The following is a 22,627-nucleotide window of genomic DNA, read 5'->3' on the forward strand; positions in this document are numbered from 1 at the left end:
AGTATGTGATTAAAAATACTCATTAAAATACAAAAAAGTATCAAAGGCTGGATTAAAAAATTAAATGTAAGCAAATCTTCTAAGAACAAATTCTGTAGGATTCATTTCTATAAAGCATCTATACATTTCTATATAATGTCTCTACATTCCTATTAGTCTGTCTAAAACAGATCTTAGTTGATTATTGCATTAGAAATAACTGAGAAAGATAAAACTTTACATATTTTAAGAAGTCACCCTTGTATCAGGTTTTGCATATTAATTTACTGCTTGCGAAAAATGTTATCCAAAACAAACATGCACATCATACACACATAGCTCTCTGACAAGGTCACTAACCCTAACCCAAGGCTATGATGCCACAGTCAATCTGAAAGAGAACAAAAAGGAAAAAACAATAAAAACGTATAAGCACTGAGATTTGTATGTTCTGAGCAATAGGAAAATGCTCAATACCATATGCTAAGACATCACTATTGCCTCCGATATAATGTAATTACAGATAACTCCTAGTGACTTCAGATCATGTATGTATCAGCTTTATTGTGATTAGGATAGGGAACAGACCCCAAAAGCACACTGCGAGAGCATCACCTAGTTGACAGCCTCATTGTTTCCATACATGCAGAAATTTGTTCTCTTCACTAGCATTAGTATATTGTACAGACAAAACGCATTTAGCATGCATTCATCATTACACGTTGAAGAAGAACAAATCAATATGCCAAAACAGAATATACAAAACCTAAACAATAAACCTCATTTCCAAGTGCTCAGACATTATAGAATACAATAGTACAACTGACAACATTTTTCATCCTGATGCTAGAGTCAGTTTTGCTCTGTGCAAAAATCCAGTGCACTGAAAACCCTGAAAGAGGCCAACTCTGGATCATACGGAGTGAAAAGACATCTATAAAGGGTTCCTAATGGACATATACCTAATGGTATAGTTGTAGTTTCACCCTTTTCAGCATTTTATGAAGTAGATTCAGTGAGGTTATCATGTATATTTGTTTCACTTTCACCAGTTCATAGAAACCTAAATCCAAAATTGCCTAAAGGTGAGAGGACTGTTCTTAGGGTTGTATTTAACAGAGCAGGAAAAAAAAATAATCAATATCTTTCTAGACTATTTCTTGTACTTTTTGTTTTTCTGAAGAAAGGTTTCAATACATCATGCTAAAGTCTGCAAAGTGGCTTAAGCTTTTATTGATAAAATGACATCCTAAATAATGTTCTGCAAACTGTCTAGTTCTTCAGTGATAGGATGACTCTTTTAAGATTTACTTATAAGTATAGGGGAATAAATTTGCCCATTCACATTTCATAGTCAACCTTAGAAATTCTGTTAAGATATTTAAGTCCCCTTCTTTTTAAATTTAACTGGAAAGATAAGCTCAAAAAAGCATTAAAATATACTTAAAACAAACAAACTAAAAAAAAGTCTAATTTTATAACCACCTGTGAGACTCTTTTCAGAAAAAGAAGCAGAAGACATGACTTCAAAAAAACATTTGAAGTGAGATTGCAACACTGTTTTTCAGTACAACCATAATACACACACAGGGAACTCAAATGACACCAGGGAATCCAAAGAAGCAGTCAGTGCAATCATCTTGCTTGCTCAGATTCAGAAGATGTGTTTCATGTGCTTGATTCCATATGTTTTGAAGAAAACCATGATAATCAATGCCCAGAGTCCTAGAATAAATCCTCCAGGAGGATGCCAGTCCTTTTGTTTTGGCTTCTGAAAAAAAGGACAAACAAAAAGAGAAAAACAAAGATTTCATACTTAGTCTCCATATTAAACAGGCACAGTGTTTTATCAAGTGCAAAAATAAAGTAAAACTCCTAGCAGCAGAGACAAGCACCATTAAGCTGTATTTCTTCATAAAGAAGCGTCTTTCTTCTTGATGTGGTGTAAATGCTGATGGAAAGAGACGGGATGCTCAAGCAGGGAGTGATTAAGGAGGTATTGGGGAGGCATTGGGGAGGCAAGGACAATCCCCAGACATGGACTGTATATCTCGAAACAAGACACTGGAACTCATGATAAGGAAGCGGCAGACGGACAGAGAAACAAATGTAAGGACTATAAATCTCAAAATTGGACATTGGAATTCATTATAAAGATACAACAAACGGAAGAATTGGCAACAACCAGCTCTCGCAATTAAGAAACGTGCCAATTCAGCAGATTCCTGACCAAAGGTGAAAAGTACACTGTGAGGAAGACTCGGGGTCTTCCTCCCAAAGACCCCTGCCCACGTCCCAAAGACCCCTGCCCACAATTCTTGGGAGGCTCTACGCAGGCGCAAGGTGCCAAAAGGCTAATTAGCATGAGAAGCGAGGGAAGGTGGGGATAGGTAATGCATATGTATAGGCGCTTGTAGAATATTGATAGATTGATTGTATAAATTCAAGACTGCTTTCCGCTTTGGGTATGCACGATAGGTGGAGAGATCCCCCGTGTATCCAGCGCTGCAATAAAGAATATACCACTTAAAGGAATTTCGGCTTCGATCTTTGAATCAATCTGGCACCCCAGATGGGACTACCTCTCTGCTGGTCCGCAGGACCCGCTGGGGACAGGACTCCCTAGGGTACCCCCGGGATTTCCCGGAGGGACTCCTCGACTCACCGGATCACTGCGGAGGCAGACAAGGACCCCATCATTGTAAGTGAGTATATTCTTTATTCTGGTTTGGTTTTCTGGTAGACCGGTCGTCTGGGACTGTCCAGTAAGTCGGAAGGTGACTTCTGCAGGACAGTATTGGGTATATACTTTGTGGTAAGCACCATAAGTATATTTGGGGACCTTAAGGAAAGAGCTCGCTTTAAGGTCCATCTGGAATTGTGTTGTTTATTTCGGTTTTCTGACTCGTGGAGTATGGTATTTAACTCTGGTTATTGTTACTGTGATTTTGGCTATTTTTCTGGTGGTAATAGTAGGTTCGTGGCATTGTTATAAGAAAGATATCGTTATGGTATTACACAGTTCGGTTTTCTGACTTATTGCATGTGGAATTTGACTCTGACTATTGTTATTGTGATTTTAGCAACATTGCTGGTAATAGTAGCTTTGTGACATCGCTACTGAAAGATATTGCGTGCCTGTAATTTTGTGAGTGATACGTTTTTGTGATACGCTTTTGTAAGTAACACGTGTATTCTGAAAGTGTAAACTGGAAAATGGGGGGGCGAGTAAGCAGTGAAATTCCTAAGAAAAGTGCGTTAGGATGTGTTTTGAGTCACTGGAAGGATATTGGAGGATCTGCCGGTGAAAGTGTGAACAGGAAAACATTGATAAAATATTGTAATCAATGGTGGCCGCTTTATAAGCTGGAATGTGGAGAAAAGTGGCCCCTAAATGGAACTTTAAACTCTAATGTTTTGCTACAGTTAATGTTGGTTTTGAGAAGGAGAATAGGATGAAATGTTGTATACTGATGTTGTTTCAGCATCTTGGTGGGAAAAGGTACGGAATTAAGTTGGCCCCTGACTGAGCCTTTGATGTTGGCATTAGAGAAGTACAGGCTGGAGAAAGATAAAGGAAGTGTTAAAAGGGTTGTTGAAAGTGTTAAAGGTGTTTGAAGTTGAATGAGCAGGGAAAGAGGATGTAGGAATGTTAATAGTTCTGCCTCTGCTCTAGGCAGAGATCTTAAAATCATGGGTGTTAGCCCTTTGGGGCAAATGGATCATGATGGGTCCGAGAGAGAGTTGTTAGGGAAACAGAAAAACAGTTAACTCTTAAAACAACCTGAGTTCATGTGCGAGCTCAGATTACCGATGGGACCGCTCAGGGAACTGTGGACAACTGCATTCCCCTGACCGACCCCACTGAGACCCTAATCATCCCTAAAATTATGAACGGCTAAGTAAATACTAAAATCTGGATGAATTGGGAATTGAGAATATGCTTCCAACAAGGTCTAAAAGAAACCCCTATGGAATTTTTGGACCAACTCTGAAATGTAATGAAAATAAATAAATAAATAAAACAAAACGGTTTGGACCTGGCTTCGGAGGACAAATTGACTAGCCTTTTTCTAGGGTAATCATTGGTCCCTGATTTCAACAGGAATAACGGGGACCTGGGGAATCTACCCTAGCGGATCCTCCACTGATTATAATGAAGCTAGGGGAGGAATGGAAGTGAAATTTCTTATTGATATGGGGCAACGTATTCAGTTCTAAATCAAGCATTAATGCCTTTACGGAATGATTATGTTAACGTAAAAGGGTGTAACCGAAAAGGCTTATTTTTGCGAACCTTTGAAATACAAGTTGGGGAAATGTTATATATGGAGTGGTAATTCGTGTCGAGAAAATGGTTGATATTAACAAAGAAGGGTGATTCAGGAGACTCCATGCAGTCTGGGGTTTCTTGTTCTCCAACCGTTAAGGCATGGATGTTTCTGGGTGTTTGCTGTTGTTGTTACATTCAAAGTTGTTTGACTAATTAAACAGTTGTTTTGAAAAGAACTGCTGTGGAGAGAAGGGTATTAGAGATTAGAGGGGAGCCTGCTTTTAAAAAAAAAAAAAAAAAAAAAAAAAAAAGCAACACTATGAAGTTACATCGGTACAGAAGCAGGAAAAAGAAGTGAAGAGGAACAGGCTGGCAGAATGGGGACTGTTAAGTTATGGAACTCAAAGGATTGTTTGTTACCTATCCTGATTGTATGTATGTATAGGCATACTCGGGTTATTATGTAAAGCAATGTTCTGTATACATGTATTTAGAACGTTTGATGTTTGTGTGTGCGTGTTGGTGGAGCGTAGACTCCCTGCACACCCAGCGCTGTTTACTTGCCTTTTATATACCTTTTAGAAATATTTGTTTTATAAATATTACAAAATTCAGACCTCATTTATAACAGGAAACAAATGGGGATACATAGGTTTTTATATCTACCTGGATCTCCAAAATCTCTATTAGGCTGAGATCTGTTAGAACAATTAGAAACAGAAATTATCTTCGAAAAAAAGGAAAATGGAATTAAGGATAGGAGAAGAACAACTAATAAATGTGTTAAGCCTGGCACTAATACAAACCGACCCTAAAAGTGAAATACCCTTAGAGATCATAAATCAAGTATATCCAGGAGTTTGGGCCACTGAAGTCTCTGGAAGAGCTAAAAATGTGACCCCAATAATTATTAAATTAAAGCCAGGAGAGAAACCCGTTAAGGTTAAGTAATATCCTTTGAGGATAGAAGATAGGAAAGGAATTAAAGAGATAATTGATAAATTTTTACAGTATGGATTATTGATTGAATGTGAATCAGAATACAATACACCCACATTGCCAATTAAAAAGGCAGATGAAAAAGCTATAGGTTAGTTCAGGATTTGAGGGCCATAAGTAAAATCACTGAGGATATACATCCAGTAGTGGCAAACCCTTATACTTTGCTGACTAAATTAAAGAATAGTCAAGTCTGGTTTACCGTACTGGATTTAAAAGACGCCTTCTTCTGCCTAGGCTTAGCCACAGAAAGCCAAAACCTATTTGCCTTTGAATGGGAAAATCCCAATTCAGGCAGAAAGACGCAGCTTACGTGGACATTACTACCTCAAGGATTCAAGAATAGCCCCACTATTTTTGGAAACCAATTACCAAGGGAACTCGAAACATGGATGCCTCCGGACACTGAAGGTGCTTTGTTACAGTATGTAGATGATCTCTTAATAGCTACCGAGACTAAAGGGAGCTGTATTCAATGGACTATAAGTTTTCTTAATTTTCTGGGTTTAAAATGGATATCAAGTCTCTTGACAGAAAGTCCAGCTGGCTCAACAAAGTGTGACCTATCTGGGATTTGAAATTTCGGGAGGACAACGAGAACTAGGAACTGAACATAAGGAAGTCATTTGCCGGACTCCAGAACCTCAAACGGTAAAGGAGCTACAAACCTTTTTAGGAATGACAGGTTGGTGTCGCCTTTGGATTTATAATTATGGACGATTGGTAAAGCCTCTATGTGAATTGATAAAGATTAACCAGTCAAAGTTAGTCTGGACTGGAGAAGCACAAAAAGTCTTTAAACAACTTAAACAAGAATTGATGATTTTAAAATATCAAGCAATATTGGTAGAACAGGACGATGTGGAAATTGTGATAACTAATATTGTGAATCCAGCCTCTTTTCTTAGTGATGCTCCGGCGGAACCTGTGATTCACGATTGCTTAGAAACTATGGAGACTGTGTATTTCAGCCGACCAGACCTTAAGGAGGAGCCCATGGAAGATGCAGAAGAAACTTGGTTCACGGATGGGAGCAGTTTTGTTACACAAGGACAACGTAAAACTGGATATGCTATAACAACTACTCAGCAGGTAATTGAGTCTAAGCCTTTACCCCCTGGAACATCAGCTCAAAAGGCGGAGATAGTTGCTCTCACGAGAGCATTGGAACTGGCAGCTGGAAAAAGGGTAAATATTTGGACAGATTCTAAATATGCATTCGGCGTGGTACATGCTCATGGAGCGATTTGGAAAGAACGTGGATTGCTGACTGCTCAGGGAAAACAAAAAGAAAACATGTTGAAGAAATTTTAAAATTGTTACAGGCTGTAAAACAATCAGAAAAGGTAGCTATGATGCATTGTCAAGGACACCAAAAGGGAAACTCTGATTTTGAAATTGGAAATCGATTGGCAGATCAGGAGGCTAAACAGGCAGCTGAAATAACTGAGGTGAAGGCATTGTCTTTAATACCAGACGGTAAAATCCAAACTATATATATGAACCAAAAAGCCAAATTATACAAAAGAAGACTTAAAATTAATTGAAGATTTGAAAGGTAAAATGAAACCAGAGAGATGAGTATATTTAAAAGATAACTGTGTAATAATACCCTCTAATTTGATATGGCCCATAGTTCTTACAGAACACAATAAAACACATCGGGGAGCTGACACATTGCATAAGAGCCTGAGTCAGACATTAGTGGAACAAAATTTATATACAACAATAAAACAAGTAACTCAACAATGTAGCATTTGCTTACACAATAACCCCAATACCAAGAATAGAATAAAATTTGGAATAATCAGTAAAGGAAATTATTCGGGGCAACTGTGGCAAATTGATTTTTCAGAACTCCCTAGAAAAGGGGGGTATTGTTATTTACTGGTTCTGACTGACATGATTTCAGGAAGGCCTGAAGCCTTTCCCTGTCAAACAAACGAAGCAAGAAGAAGTGGTTAAAGTCTTGTTAAATGAAATAATACCATGCTTTGGGATTCTAGTAGCAATGTCTTCTGATAGAGTTTCACATTTTTGTGTGCAAGTGGTACAACAGATAAGTAAGATTCTAAAGATATTATCATTACTTAGAATTTGAGTTAAACCTAGAATAAAAGGGAATTTGAGTCCCTTTGAAATCTTATATGGAAGGCCGTATCCACTTCTATTTAGTGGAGAGGATCGAACGCAGTTAGGATTAGAATATTTATATGCATATATAACTGAACTTCAGAAATAATTAAATAAAGTACATAAATTTGTTCTCAGGACCTGGGCTAGACGGTTGGATCAACCAATCCACCCTTTTAAGCTCTGGGATTATATATATATATAAAGACTTTTTCAGGACAACCCCTAGAGGAAAAACGGAAGGAAAGTGGACGGGACCATACCAGGTATTACTGACAACACACACCGCCATTAAGATTAAGGAGCAAGCAGCTTGGATCCACGATTCAAGGGTGAAGAAGGCCCTGGCGAGGATATGGACCACCACTCCAATTGGACCAACAAAATTATGGTTTTCTAGATCCTAATGATTGTGGGGGTGTGGTTCTCAGATTCGGGGTGGGCAGTTTGGGATCAGAACTTACACCTGTCCCTGATACAAACAATTTCTCAAGTAATTAATAAGACAAACTGTTGAGTATGCACCCATCTGCCACAGCATGGGAATAAGGGTGTATCGTTAATCAGGATTCCCTTGCCTGCAAACTTATCTTGGACTAATTTGTGGGAAAACACATCTTGGGGTCGAAAATATGAAGAAGTTTTGGAACTAGAAGTGAGTAGTTTTGTGCCGTTGGAATCTTACTATGTATGTGTACAAAGGTGTAACCCACCTAGGGGTATGGGAAAACAGGATTGTATAAATACGGATACTATTTATGTGGGAAATCAGACATCTTGTAATCGAACAATTGATATTAGTACGACTAGCGGCTGGGCAAATTCAACCAGCTGGCCGGTTCCAGAAGGAAAAGGGTGATATTGGCTATGCAATGATACAGCCCGTAAGGTCTTGCCCGAGAATTGGAAGGGAACTTGCACTCTTGGAGCAGTAGTCCCCAATTTGACCATACATGATGTAGCGCTTCGAGGTTATTTGAGAAATCATATCCGGAGAATTAGACAAAAAATTAACAATCCATTGATGGAGAGACACACCGCTTTTCATAGTTTTGTTCGATGGTTTATCCCATGGTTAGGAGTGAGTGAATTGGAAAAGGCGATAGTTAATATTTCTGCAATTATAGAGAAGTTAGAAAACAAAACTCTGGATGCTATAAAGGCTCAACAAGAAGAGATATCTAGTTTATCACAGGTAGTACTACAAAATCGGATGGCCCTAGACTTGTTACTGGCCGCTCAAGGGGGAGTCTGTACAGTAATAAATACAAGTTGTTGTATGTATGTAGATCAGAGTGGAAGGATCTCTACCGACCTGGAAGAAATACGGAAGCAGACAAGGGTCCTACATGAGATCAGTAAACATGATCTCTCATGGAGTTTTAGTGAAATATGGAATAAGTTAACCTCCTGGTTGCCCAACTTCCAATGGTTGGAACAAGTGTTCATTGCTCTAATCACATTAGTAGTGTTAGGAATATTTGTGTGCATGTTGTTTAGATGCCTACTTTGTTGTGTTACTGTAAATAATGAAAGTATCTGATGCAAAAGAATTTGCATGGCAAAAGAAAAGGGGGGATTGATTAAGGAGGTATTGGGGAGGCATTGGGGAGGCAAGGACAATCCCCAGACATGGACTGTATATCTCGAAACAAGACACTGGAACTCATGATAAGGAAGCGGCAGACGGACAGAGAAACAAATGTAAGGACTATAAATCTCAAAATTGGACATTGGAATTCATTATAAAGATACAACAAACGGAAGAATTGGCAACAACCAGCTCTCGCAATTAAGAAACGTGCCAATTCAGCAGATTCCTGACCAAAGGTGAAAAGTACACTGTGAGGAAGACTCGGGGTCTTCCTCCCAAAGACCCCTGCCCACGTCCCAAAGACCCCTGCCCACAATTCTTGGGAGGCTCTACGCAGGCGCAAGGTGCCAAAAGGCTAATTAGCATGAGAAGCGAGGGAAGGTGGGGATAGGTAATGCATATGTATAGGCGCTTGTAGAATATTGATAGATTGATTGTATAAATTCAAGACTGCTTTCCGCTTTGGGTATGCACGATAGGTGGAGAGATCCCCCGTGCATCCAGCGCTGCAATAAAGAATATACCACTTAAAGGAATTTCGGCTTCGATCTTTGAATCAGGAGGTTAAAAATCCGCATAAGGCCACTAGAACTGTGCCCATGATGTTACTTTGATGGTCCACATCGTCATTGTGGGACATGTTTAAACTCACTTCTTTGGACAAAATTTCTCATACCTGGTTCCATGTTAATAAAAGAGAAGAATTTTACAAGTATGAAAAACTGATCCTGGAAGTGAAAACATGAGAGAAGAGAAGACAAGGTATTGTTTTTCCACTACCCAGAATGTTTTCTACAGCTCCTTCTGTATTCAGAAATTTTTAAATAAACAGATATCTAAACATATAAAAAGCTATGATTCATTACTAAAGGAATATCATAACACAAAACAGGATTGTTTTTAATGTCAATCACATTTCCCAGAGGCCTCACTGAGTCTGACTGCTTTTCCTTAATGTAGAAATGTATTCTGCAATTCAAATACCTGCCCCTTCAACAATTTTTTCATCTTCAGTAAGAAGAAATTCACTGCAATCTGTTAAGGCTTTTTCTATCACACACTTAACAGTAAGGCGAGATAAAACTCATCTGTTCCCTTCTTCCTCTTCTCATATGGACAAAACTTTCAGATACTCCATATTCTGTGAGAAATGGATTCTGGGAGATAGATCTTGGGGTGTGCAGCAGCTCTTATCTCTAAGGCTAAGCAGCAAGGTGAATCTGTATGAATACAAAATTTTAGTTAAGAATATCCTGACAGAAGTATCAGAATTACAGTATTTAGAGGTATAATTCAGTCCCTCATGCCTATGTCAACTCTTGCTTCAGCAGTTATGCTTTACAGGTTGCTTTGCAGACAGAAGTGATTTACAATAATAAATACTGTACTTTCTGAGTTTTTTATTCCTGCCTTGCTGAATGATTTGCACTATTCTGTCCTCATACAGAATGAGGAACGAGGGGCACACCAAGTATTTTAGCTTTGTTGCATTTAAGTCAAATTTAAAATTGTCTTTCAGCCACGTGAATAACTTACAAAAGATGGTACTGTTTCAATTTCTGCATGCATCTGCTTATGAAAGCCTGCCTTACTGTTCTCCATTAAACATACCAAGTGGCTGGTGAACTTTAAAGCAATGAGGAACTGTTTGCAGCATCTGTTCTTTCAAAACAGCTTTTCTATCAACAAGAAAACAATGTTTGTGGATATTCAGCTCCCACTCTCTAAGCTACATAGTTACAGCTTTAAGATTTTTGCATAAGTACCATGATTGCACTTAAAAGTGGAACGAGAGCTATGCCCCCCGAGACACCCAAAGAAGCTGATAACCCAGAAATATTAATGATTTTGTTTCCTCTGAAACAGAACAAGCACTATAATTTATATTATTAACAACTAAACCAAAGATATATCCCAAAGATGGTATATATATGTATGCAAACCACTCAATTTCCTAAGGAGCAACCATCAGCTGCAATGGACGTGATATTGGTAATTTGCCACCTCACTGATTTCACAACCCATCTCCATATAAAGATCTCAGGAAATCAACTCTGAACATTCAAAAAGGCTGCCAGCACACCTCACTTCTGAAAGTAACAGCACATGACACTTCTCCACACAGAGGAACTTTCTTGTTTAAATCCTCCTAATTAACCCATAACTTCGTATGCATATTACAGTGCCCGTTTCATCAATCTCTTTGTACTATCAATCTTTCCTTTCTTGGATCTCAGACAAATTCCTTACCACAAAGTGGCATCTGACCCTTCTAGACAAATGACTTCAATTTGCAGTCAGTGACACTAAAAGCCTCTCTCTCCTATTTTGTATAGAACACGTAATTTAATTTCTTTAAAGAATTTATATGAATAAATATTTATAAGGTGATCTATGAGTATGGTTTTCCATTTTGTCATGCCATGTATTTAAAGCTCCTCCATGAAATTCCACAAGGAAACAAAGGCCAGTGCAGTAATGTCTCTACACTGAGATATCAAGGACATAAAAATTACCAGCTTAAAGCCATACGATGCAGTGTTAAATTCTGAAAGATATATTACTGTTAAAAACATGAAGGTCCCACAAAACATCTGAGGCTATACAAGAGCTACATACTTGGCCATCTTAAAAATAAATTATCTTAACAAAAAAGATTCACAGACCTGGAAACTGGAATCTACATGTACATATTAAACCACAATAAAAGAGCAGAGAGATGCAACTCTACTGTACATCTGGAAGTCAATAGTGAGGCTAATTGAGCACAAAATTATATAGAAATATGTAAGTATTTTCCACTGGGGGAATACAGACATCAAAACTTTCTCAATGCCTAAAATGAGATTACACAGACTCATGTCTAAACCTTTAAAGTATACCTGTAAGTGCTGAAAGAAGCAGGTTTCTTTAGCTTAATCACAGATTCCCAAGAAAGTTTGTCACTGACATAAAAACATAAGTAGCTTTTGACTTGACAAATTCATCCATTTAAAATCATAACAAATGTTACACAGAAAACTTCGGTAACACATCTCTGTCCAGCTGGGCACATCAACTAAGCACCAGGGTTCCTTTAGGAAAAGCTGCCTGTCTCACCTGTGAATCACACCCCTCTGGATTTAGGATGGAGCCCCTGCTTCTGGAAATTAATGTCAGCAAACTGTACTCGTAACATATCCTGCCAGAGCTTTTGGCCAGCACAGCTGTAACAGCTCACCCAGCAATTCTTCCTTCTTGGCACAGCTGTGTCGATTCCAAAAGCACTGCCTGCGCACCTGTGTGGGCACAGACGGGTGGAATCACACTTAGGAGGCACAGCAGCACCTCGGTGTTTCACCCTGAAGTCAGAGGCCAGGCTGGGATGGCCTCCTGTAGAGCACAGGCAAGCCTGCAGGGAGGCTGCCTAGTGCCAGGATCGCTGCAGAAACTTCTTCACCTATAGAATTTTGCTCAGGAGGGCAGGGAAACGTCACTGAGATCTCTCCTAGTGGGAAAAGCTATTAAAACCAGAAATATTTCAATAGTGAATAGAAAGGTTTCCTTTTTTACCTGCACATACTGGAAACAGTTTTAGAAAAGATGGTTTCTTCCTATGCTTATACCAGTTCTGTGGCCATAAGCAATCCCTAGATAAGCTGGCCCTTTGTATCACTTTTAGGATTGATCATAAAGCATTAGTGAATAAAAAGTTTTTTTCATATTCCTAAAAATAATAATAATTAAAAAAAAAAAAAACAAAAAACAAAAAAAAAAAAAAAAAACAAAAAAAAAAAAACAAAAAAAAAACAGTACTTATCACATGAACAGGGCCTAATTCAGGGTCTTATTCCAGTAAATTTCTGTGAAAGGCAATTTTTGAAATTCAGGCATTTTCTCACTTGTAATAAATTGCTAAATATGGACAAAAAATGTTAAGTGTTGCAGTATTTAAATTTGCAATTAATTGTATAGCTTTATTGTGCCTAAATTGATGTCAGAATGCATATGATTGAAAGACTACAGACTAGTTGCAGTGCTTACAAATTTTGCATAACTCTCTTATTTGGGACTGATCTGGGGAAGCAGAGGCAGTAGCTTTTTGACTCATTCTGAATTTCACTGTAGCAGAACACACAAGAACTTTTCTAAGTACTGCTTATATAATTGACATATTTAGGTTTTGTGATTTATGGTAAAATACAACCCCATTATAAACGCCCTCTTTCTCCCTACAATAATAGCTGTAACACACAGGTGAAATACACATACAAAATGGCACAATGCGTCATGAACAAATGCATTTAGCAGCTTAAGGGCTAGTCATTATTGAGTTGCTGGAGATCCCAAATTAAAAAGATAGGTAGCTAAGCAACAGCAAGCTTCCTCCTGTGAACAGTTTTCTGCTGTACTCTCTCTAGTTCTGGTAGACTCATTATTCTGTAGAACTTATGAAACAGTTAACAGAAAGTTGCTCCAAGTACTGTAATTAAGGAGAGGATAAAGCAGCGTATTTTCAAACTGGATGGGTCTACAGAGACCATAATGGAAAGTATCCAAGAGTTTCAGTGAAGGTGTTTCATAAAACATACAGTACTTGTTATTGCAATTAAAATGAATTTTATGCAAGAAATAAAAAGTATTAAAGCTGAAGTAGTAATTAGATTAAGAATGGTCTAATTTTAAAATGTCACATCAGAACAGAAACAAGATTTAAAGCATCACATATTAACATTTCACATGGAAAACACTATGATAAATATCATTATAATCCAACCCTACAGTCCTCTTCCAGCAGAACTCCCCTTTTTGTTGGTGTCCTGAATAAGGATAAAAATATTGGTACAGAAAGCTTTGAGTTAAACCCAGATTCCAGAAAAAGCAATGCACACAGTATAAACGTAGCAGCGTAACAGTCAGGAATGTAGAAATTCCCAAGCAAGAAAGAGGTCAATTCTTCAGTCTACACCAATATCTTGTTCCACACAGGGCTTCAGGAAAGGATGCAAAACCTTAAAAATCAATACGTACACGAGCTTTCCTACATGGGCTGTTCTACCCAACCTGAGACAGGTGGTGTGCATTTGTATCACAGAAGTGCAAAATATCCATATGTGATCACACAAAAATCAAAAGTTACAAGTTCTGTATTCCAATGAGTCCGTTAAAGTGGCAGCTATCATATTTCAGATTAATCCCTGCTTAATTCTCTCTGGAATTTCACAGTGCTCTAGGCCCATTTTGGTCTATTTATTGCAGCGGACATGATATAAAATACCACTTAGGATCCTGGGGCTTTCTGGCAGACAGCAGCAGCTACTAGGGGAAGTCCTGTGCATATCTCTCTGTGGATTTCTCCACCTCTATAAGTCTTAGGGGTCAGCAAGCACTAGCAGAGAAGTAAAGCACAATTGCTGCTCGTCAGTGCAGTGCCCTGCATCATTATTAGGTCATTGGTGTGAATGTTACATTATTTTGGGATGTAGATTTCCAAGATTTTTTTCTTGATCATTCTCCATTGGAATGATCATTTCTATTTCTTTCATTGTAATACTACAGTTTTTATGTTTTGTTTGTCAAGATATTTATGTTAGAGTCTATATTGAAAACCAATACTGATACCTGAAAAAAGAAATGATCCACATTTCAAAAAGGAGGTCTTTGAAATCCAAGACAAACCTCAGACCCAAGATCACCTACTTCTTATCTCAGAAAAAAAATAATATATATATTTTATATATATATCTAACCAAAGGACAAGGAAAATATGGAAAAGCCAACTTCCACTAGGCAGGACCCCATGTCAACAGCACTTTATATATTTCTTAGAGACACTCCATAAGAATTTGGCTTCACTTACAATTTAAAATTGGGTAGTCATTTCAATTCTTATGAGAAAACACATAATAAAGTTTTATTTCAGAACAAATTTATGTGCATCACAAGTAAATCATGGCATAAAATACATCCTCAGAGCTTTTATTAGGAGTATGCACTTCTAATTTGTTGGTTACAGTTTTGATTTGTGGTCCTCACAGTGGGGAGGGGGAAATCAAATAATTCCAGCCATCTAGTAATAGTTTAATCCTCTTTTGTGCCCACAGCAAGATTAAAGTCATAAGAGAACTCCAACCTAAGTGGTGCCTGTTAATCTGCAAAACAATTTAAAGCACACTTGTCTAATCTCCCAGTTTGTATTTATTAACCACACTGCCATGATTACTGATATCTCCAATATTAATAAAATAGTGAAGAAAGTTCACTCATCAACAACAAAAACTCATGGAAGATATGGGGGAAAACAGCAGTTAAACTAAATTAACATGTCATTGCCAACAACTGCATTTTAAATATTTACTTTGAAAACTGTACAATCACTATAAAACAAATACTGCTATGATAGCTTTAGTTTTTCATTTCCTTCTAAAATACATAATCTGTTAGGGCTTTTTAGAAATGAACTTCTACTTCAATTATGGCTGCTCACTTATTATTTTCTACTTCCAGCGTTATCTCTCAGCATTACATAGCACTTTAAAGTGCTTTCAGTGTTTTAACAATTATTCATTAATCTTCCAACCTGTGACACAACACATAATATACTTCTTCTAATCACAGGGAGCTTTCCCAGCACCTGAGACCCTGTGCAGTTTAATTCCCAGACAAGCCAGCACTCATATGAACGATGCCTGATTGGCAAACAGGGATCGTGCTATGGGGCCTCCAAACCAAGACGTGCGATTTGATAAAACCAAAGCTAACTAACACGGCTCTGTACTGGCAGCTCTAACAATGCATATCTATCTGCTACAGGGTGGCACAGCAGAGGTCTTAACTCTGCTGAGGTAAGAGGGCTCAGCTCTTACCTGCTCAGTACCAGCAAGTTATGACACTCTAAATCACGCATATGCTTAAGGGCAGAGATGAAAAAAGTCACCAGATTAAGCTATTTCATATATAATATATATATATAAACCACATATTTTTAGGGTCTATTAGACATTGTTTTTCTATTCATATTCATTCATTCTAAGCAAACTGTGTTTCTGTTCATATTCATAGTTTTATATGAAGCCACGATCATGATCTTCATTAAAGCTCACATCAAAGTCCACATCAAATACATGAATTACATTTGCAAACAGAGCGTCATGCCAACTGAAGCATGCAAAAATAGATGAGCAGCATAATTAAACAGACTTGATATTCAAAAGTTGGCCACTGTTACTGTGAGAAGCATCCTTATTTTCAAAAATGTGTTTACTTAATGTGAACAAGAAGAGGATTATTAGCAAAAACATGACTGAAGGCATTCAATCCAAAGGATAAGGTTCTTGAAGTCCTTATATCAGAGGGGGGTCTGAAAATGACAGAAATATGCACTACTTGTCCACACCTCAGTGGAGGGAACCTCCAAAAATGATCCACCTGCTGCTACCTAGACTTTTGATTACGCAGACAGAAAAAACAGCTGCAAAAGTTCAAAGGATTTGAAAAAGATCTGTAGAGGCTCTAGCTGGATACATTTATTTTGTATTAACTAGAAAGGTGTGAGGTGGGCCACCCTACTCTCACAACAATATTTTTGGAGCAGCACACACTGCCTATTTTCCCCTGGGAAAAGACTATCCCAAGGTCTTTTACAGGGCAAACGTTATTGCTACAAATACAGGGACTCAAAACCATCGGGAGCAGAAGCACAAGCAACCACTCAGCTCTGCAGAGAGGAGGCCGCATGTGCCAGAGCGTGCTGCAGCCTGCTCCATGTTGGGATGACTGCCCCACGTACTGGCCTCCTGCTGGGAAGTCTAACACGGCTCTCCCACAGGGTCACTGCACCACACAGAGAGACCACTCATGTACTTTTAAATCAATGTACTCTGAGACAGGTTCTTTTTTTTTTTTCTTATCTCATAAAATTAATTGTGTGCCTCAAAACTTCCATTATGAAGTACAATTTTGTCATTCAAATTCAAATTAAGTTGTATCTGTTTATGCGGAGAAGCCATGACATTCATAAATTATTTTGCTCTTCCCTTCAAAGTAGTAGTGATGGTTCTAACCGCACATTTTTTCTGGATATCCCGTGAGTATCTATTCATTTATTTCCAGGTGGCAGGCTGTATTAACAGCAGATGTTAGACAACATTAGATCTTTTACTCAATATGCCATATTGAGTACAAAATCTAATCAAACGTCTTAACAGCTAAATTTAAAGAAACTGGAATCCAAATAAATACTCCCTGTTCATGTACTTTTTACTGTTCATTTTTAAATGTCTCCAGGATCTCTACAACTATAATTTTAAAAGTTCTCTTTTGCCCTAAGCTGTGTGCGACATTATACCTGTGTGCAGTAGAGCTCCAGGTTTTTCTGACTTTGGCTTGCACAACTCAAAACTGCATTACATTTAAGAGGCAGACATGAGAAAAAATGAATGGAGGGAGAAGCAGGGCTGAGGCAAAAGGTGTCTGCACATATATATACGAGCAAGATCAAATATAGCCATGTTTTTATTGCAAAACATTTTCATTTTCAGTGAGAAATCAGGGTATTACAGCTCGTGCTAGATCTGTTTGCTCCCCCCCACCACCCTGCTTTTAAGAGCAATTGTTGTATGCACTAGTTTTGCACTTGCATGCCAGACAAGTATTCTCAAAGTTTATGTTGTATATACTCTCTCTGTGAGCAGAAAAAATGCAAAAGGAAAAAAAGAACTATTCTGAAATATCAACCCAATAGTTTTGGCTATTCTAGCTGCTATACAACCTTGAAAACAAATCATAAAACATGGAAGCAATACAGGAACTTAGTAGTTGCACATAATTAGACTAACACCAGAAATCCATTTCTGTTACGGTTGATATGTCAAAGAACAAAGAGTCCCAGAGAGCAGATTCATTCCTGCAAAGAGTTTTTGTAGGCAGCTGCCATTAAGAAAGAATGACAGATTTATGGTATCATAAATATTCCATTTTCCCCCATAACATTTGCATGACACCAGTTCATCAGTCAGATGCCACCTGGGGCTCAACAAAGTCGTGGAAGAATGAATGAGTATAGCTGACTATATATACATGTACTCCCCCAGATTAACACGTGTAGTATATACAGTATCTACACCTTTCTGAAAGGGTAAGTCCTTTAAAAGGATTAAACCACGGATCATCTCATCTAATGGCAAACCCGTTCCACTTTAGCTGCCTACCACCTAAAGTGTCCACTGGTTACAGCCCTACAGATGTCATGTGGTGCTGTAAAATGTCCCATGTAAGTACTAAATGTCTGATTGTCAGCCACAGATTTGTAGGTGGGCTTTCAGCATTCCTTCCATACAATCCTCCTGGTAATATGCAATCGCTTGAGTCACAAGAGTCAGTGCGTGGGGAAAGGGTGTGCGGAGGAGAAAGCTGGCACTGGCAGGGTGCCACACACGGATCAAGAAAGCTGGTCACTGAGGAAGTAGCTGCCTGCATGAAGCTGAACCAAATGCATACAAAGAATTTCCACAAGAACAATGAAACAGGATGCTATCTTGTCTGTTTTACAGTATGAACACAACTCTTCCCGTACTGGAGTCTTCACTCATTTACCCCTTCCACCCATTCTTAAAATGGAAATGATTTCATCAAATTTCAACTCTCTGAATTATTTAGGAAAACAATTCCTGACAAAGCACTAGAGAACATTCTGCCAATATCTCTATCTCTTGCCATTCATCAGTACTGTCAAAAGCGTCTGTGTTACATTGCCATGCTCCTCACAGCATGCTACTGAAGGGTAAACAAACTACAATTAACTTAACACAAAAAATCAACAAGAACACCTCACCAAGTTTACATGCTTAAGTGGGATAAATGTGTGAATATATTTGGAGCTAACAGTGCCGTCACCTGAGGAAAAATGTTCTGAGAAGTATCTAGTATCACAGACAGCACTACAAAACATGTCAAGCTAAAATTGGTAACATTTATATTCTGTCCTTATCAATGTGAACTTATTGGTAACAGCTACTTTTTATTCCTCATGTGCTCAGAAGAAAACATATAGGAGAAATAAGAAAAAAATGGAAAACTGCTACTATTAATTTTACTATTCACTGAAATACCATTTACATAAACAGTGTCTATCAGAGAGACTTTCATGTGTAAGCAACACAAAAGCAATGATTAATAAAAACTATACAAGGTTATGTGAGAAATTAAAGTTTTACAGAACACTGAACTGACAGCAGAAAGATGAAATTAGATCTTCCATCTTAGACAACCTACTATAATGTACTTCAGCAATGTTTCACATAGAAAGGTCCTGATCCTGCATGTATTTCGTGACAGGTACCACAAGTTACGTCAAAGAATTTAGTCTTACACTAGAATTACACACACTTCCACAAACACACACTAACATCATTTCTATGCCCAGTGCAACCAGAATTAAGTAATAAAATAAGCAATACATACCAACAAATACTTTGCACTTTGCCTAAGGATCTAAAAACAACCCCTCCTTCCTCTACGCACACAGATATGCATGCACTTGGCTCCATTATTCTGGCATTATTATTCAAGCAACACAAACACAAAACACCAGAAACCCATAAAATGCCAGAAGAAAAATGCCAGCATCCTGAAGCGATGCTGACCTGCTACCTCATCACACAAACCGCAGGACCACATTGTGCTTTTAGCTGGGCAGTTGCCATTCACAGTTTTGGGGGAAAAGGAAGAAGAGCTAAGGAAGATTCAGACTGCTCCTTAATGTTCACACTAAGGGAAACTGAACGTGGATTCTGACAGAAGCCATTCAGCAGCATTAGGAAAAGCTCTCAAGGTACCTCACACCTGTAATACAGCAGATCCCACTTTTTTTCACCAGTTTCTACTGCAGACAAGGCCAAAAAAATTCAAAACAAGTTGGTCATAATTGGGAATGCCAATGGTAGCTCTTTCATAGCCCAAACAGGCTTTTGCAGAAAAAACAGCTCCAAGGTAGGAAAGGTACCTTTTCTCTGCATATAAAAATGGAAGTCTTACCTAATCAGTGATCATTTAGGAATATTGCTTACTTTCACATTTGCCAGTGAGTCTCATGCCAAATCTGAAGCTTGTTCCACCAAAAACATCTCCTCTGGAACAGTAAAACTGGTTACCAAAATGAAAGCAACTCTAGAATAATATTTCTTCCACTAAATACTGTGCTTACTGAAAGAAAAAGTGATTTAATTTACCATTTGAAAGTTCTGATAAATCAGTTTTCCTTTCATTATGGAAGCCCTAAAGCTTGTTTAGATCAAACATAATTTTTAAACTACAACTCTAGCATTTTATAGGTATTATGATATAGAAAAAAATGATAATTTTTTAATTCCAAATAGATTAACAAAACAAATTCAGCAGTAGCTCTGCATTCCATGACATTTTCAGCTTCTTTAAAAGAAACGGTATTTATATTAAAAGACAATGAATAAAGTTATTAAAGTAATATTTTTTCATGTAGACCTTAACTGCTACCATTTACTCTGATAGTAATGAAGATAGTCTCTACAACCTCCAAATTATTTTACATTTTCTTACTTTTTTTTTGTAGTTTTGCTATCTTCATCTATATTAGATATTTAGTACTTGGATGTAATTAAGAAAAGAGGAACTGTTCTTAGACTATTTCAGTCCATTAGGCAAATTTTCTCAGTATGATATGAAAAATATCAACTACTTAATTAGCACACCTACTTCTCCCAGGCCTCTAAGTGCACCTAAGCTACACTTTATGATGGCCCAAGGAAAGAAAAAAAGAGAGAGAAACCACAAAACATCAATTATGCCTCTACTCAATTGTACAACTATTTTAAAATGTGTGAACAGTTAAGACAAAATTGAAAAATTACCATAATAGGCTTTTGACACTTCCCTGCTTAAGCAAAAATTAATTCTAACTCCCTGTTTTTATGCAAAGCCTTTATAATTTCTCTAATCTTGAGTTCCCATGAGAGGGAACACAATACTTTCAAGTACAAGAGTGTGAGGCTTGGCATCTTCTCTTTTTAGTTATGCAGTTTATTTGATGGAAGTCTAAACCGCTAAGCCTCCCTTTGTGTTTAATATAAGCCATCCTCAGTGGCAATACAAGTTAATTTAAGTGAAATGAAGTTTTAGGAAGAATGAATTCTCTTGCACAGAAAGCTTCACGAAAACAAAGCTTTTTTAAATGCAGCATGTTTCCTGAACCACTCTAGAACCTATAATAAAAACAAACTAAAAGCAGCAACATTTCTAAAAGCTACTACTTCTTGTAAGTATCAAAAATGTAAAATCCAGTCTAATGGAATAACTTATTTATCATTTTCCTGTATGTTTTTCAGTTTCATCTTGTAACAAGTATGAACAAGCTTTAACAGTGTAATGAATTAACATGTTCTAAGTATAAGATATTAAGCACCTTCCATTTTGTTAGCAGTGATTAATATTATCATACTTACTGCTTATGTTACAAAACTAAATCAGATATATCACTGGTGTACACTTCCAGATACAATAAGGCATATGGATCACATATTAATTTCACAGAGTTACTTCATACATTTCTTTGCCCCTCACCACAGCTTATATATTTGTACATCAGATACTACGCTGCAGCAGCACATGGTGTGTTATGATGCCTACAAACCTATTAAGGTCACAGAAAGCTTGTGCATATATTCAGTCTATTCCCATGTGAGTTAGAAGTATATTATTTGCATACCATTATACTCTGAAAACCTATTCAGTTATCCCCACTGGAGACAACTCACCACAGTGACCTAAATAGTATTCACTTTTCCAATATTTGAAGGAACAGCAAATAAATGGGGCTCAGCACAGACAAATCCAAAAAGACTCAGAACATCTAAGAATCCAGGCTTATGAATGACAAACACGAATGCAGACCAGTGTATCACAAAAATTCTCATGGAAGCAAAGAATGAAGAAAAAAGTAAATTATATGCTTAATAGAGGACTACAATGCCAAGACTGAAAACGACCGGAGAGATAATTTTTGCAAAAAAGCTCTAACATTACCCAAGCTTATTACAACCACAAAGGAGAGCAAAGTCTCAAATCACAGAACCCACTTAAAAATAACCTCCATCCACTTTCAGCAACAGCCTAAGACAACATCAGCTGCCTAAGATAGCTATTGATATTTTATCTATAGCACTGTGCAACAATTCACATGACGTTAGTAATTGAGACCCCTGGGACACATACATATTGCTTCCTCCACAACAGCTGCAATATCGTGCATACTTTCCCTAATCACGTACCTGTACTAACGTGCGGTAATTGTCCTCTTAATTTATACTCCCTCTATAATTACAGTATTTTGATTAAACGTCTAACAACCTCTACTCACTCACTTTTTCTAGTCATTCTTCCTGATCTCAGCATAGCCACAACAAAGGAAGAATATAAACAAACAATGTATGGACTTTGTGCAGAAAGTCAGAAGAGATTAACATAATGGTCCTTTATGGCCTTGGTCTACAAATTAGAATCTCTCACTGCTAACCTTATTTTGCTTTTTGCCAACATGCTATGTGAAGTTTACTTTAAGATGTAAGCATTTTTGAACATGTCTCTTTGTGTAAAGCTCTAAGCATATCTAGAGCACGTTACAAACAATAACCACTGTC

The 22,627-nt window shown here is 37.6% G+C and overlaps 1 protein-coding gene across 2 annotated transcripts in view; it reads right to left on the bottom strand.

Annotated features, from left to right (window-relative positions):
* Nucleotides 1-523: 523 nt before the first annotated feature.
* Nucleotides 524-22,627, bottom strand: part of PIGK (phosphatidylinositol glycan anchor biosynthesis class K) — an 81,405-nt gene continuing 59,301 nt past the window's right edge. For both annotated transcript variants that reach the window (XM_068691190.1, XM_068691189.1), the window contains one exon: nt 524-1,750. In XM_068691190.1, the coding sequence (XP_068547291.1) occupies nt 1,634-1,750 (117 nt within the window). In that variant the 3' untranslated portion in view covers nt 524-1,633. The remainder of the gene's footprint in view (nt 1,751-22,627) is intronic.

This window comes from Anas acuta, chromosome 8 (assembly GCF_963932015.1).
Source record: "Anas acuta chromosome 8, bAnaAcu1.1, whole genome shotgun sequence".
NCBI lineage: Eukaryota > Metazoa > Chordata > Aves > Anseriformes > Anatidae > Anas > Anas acuta.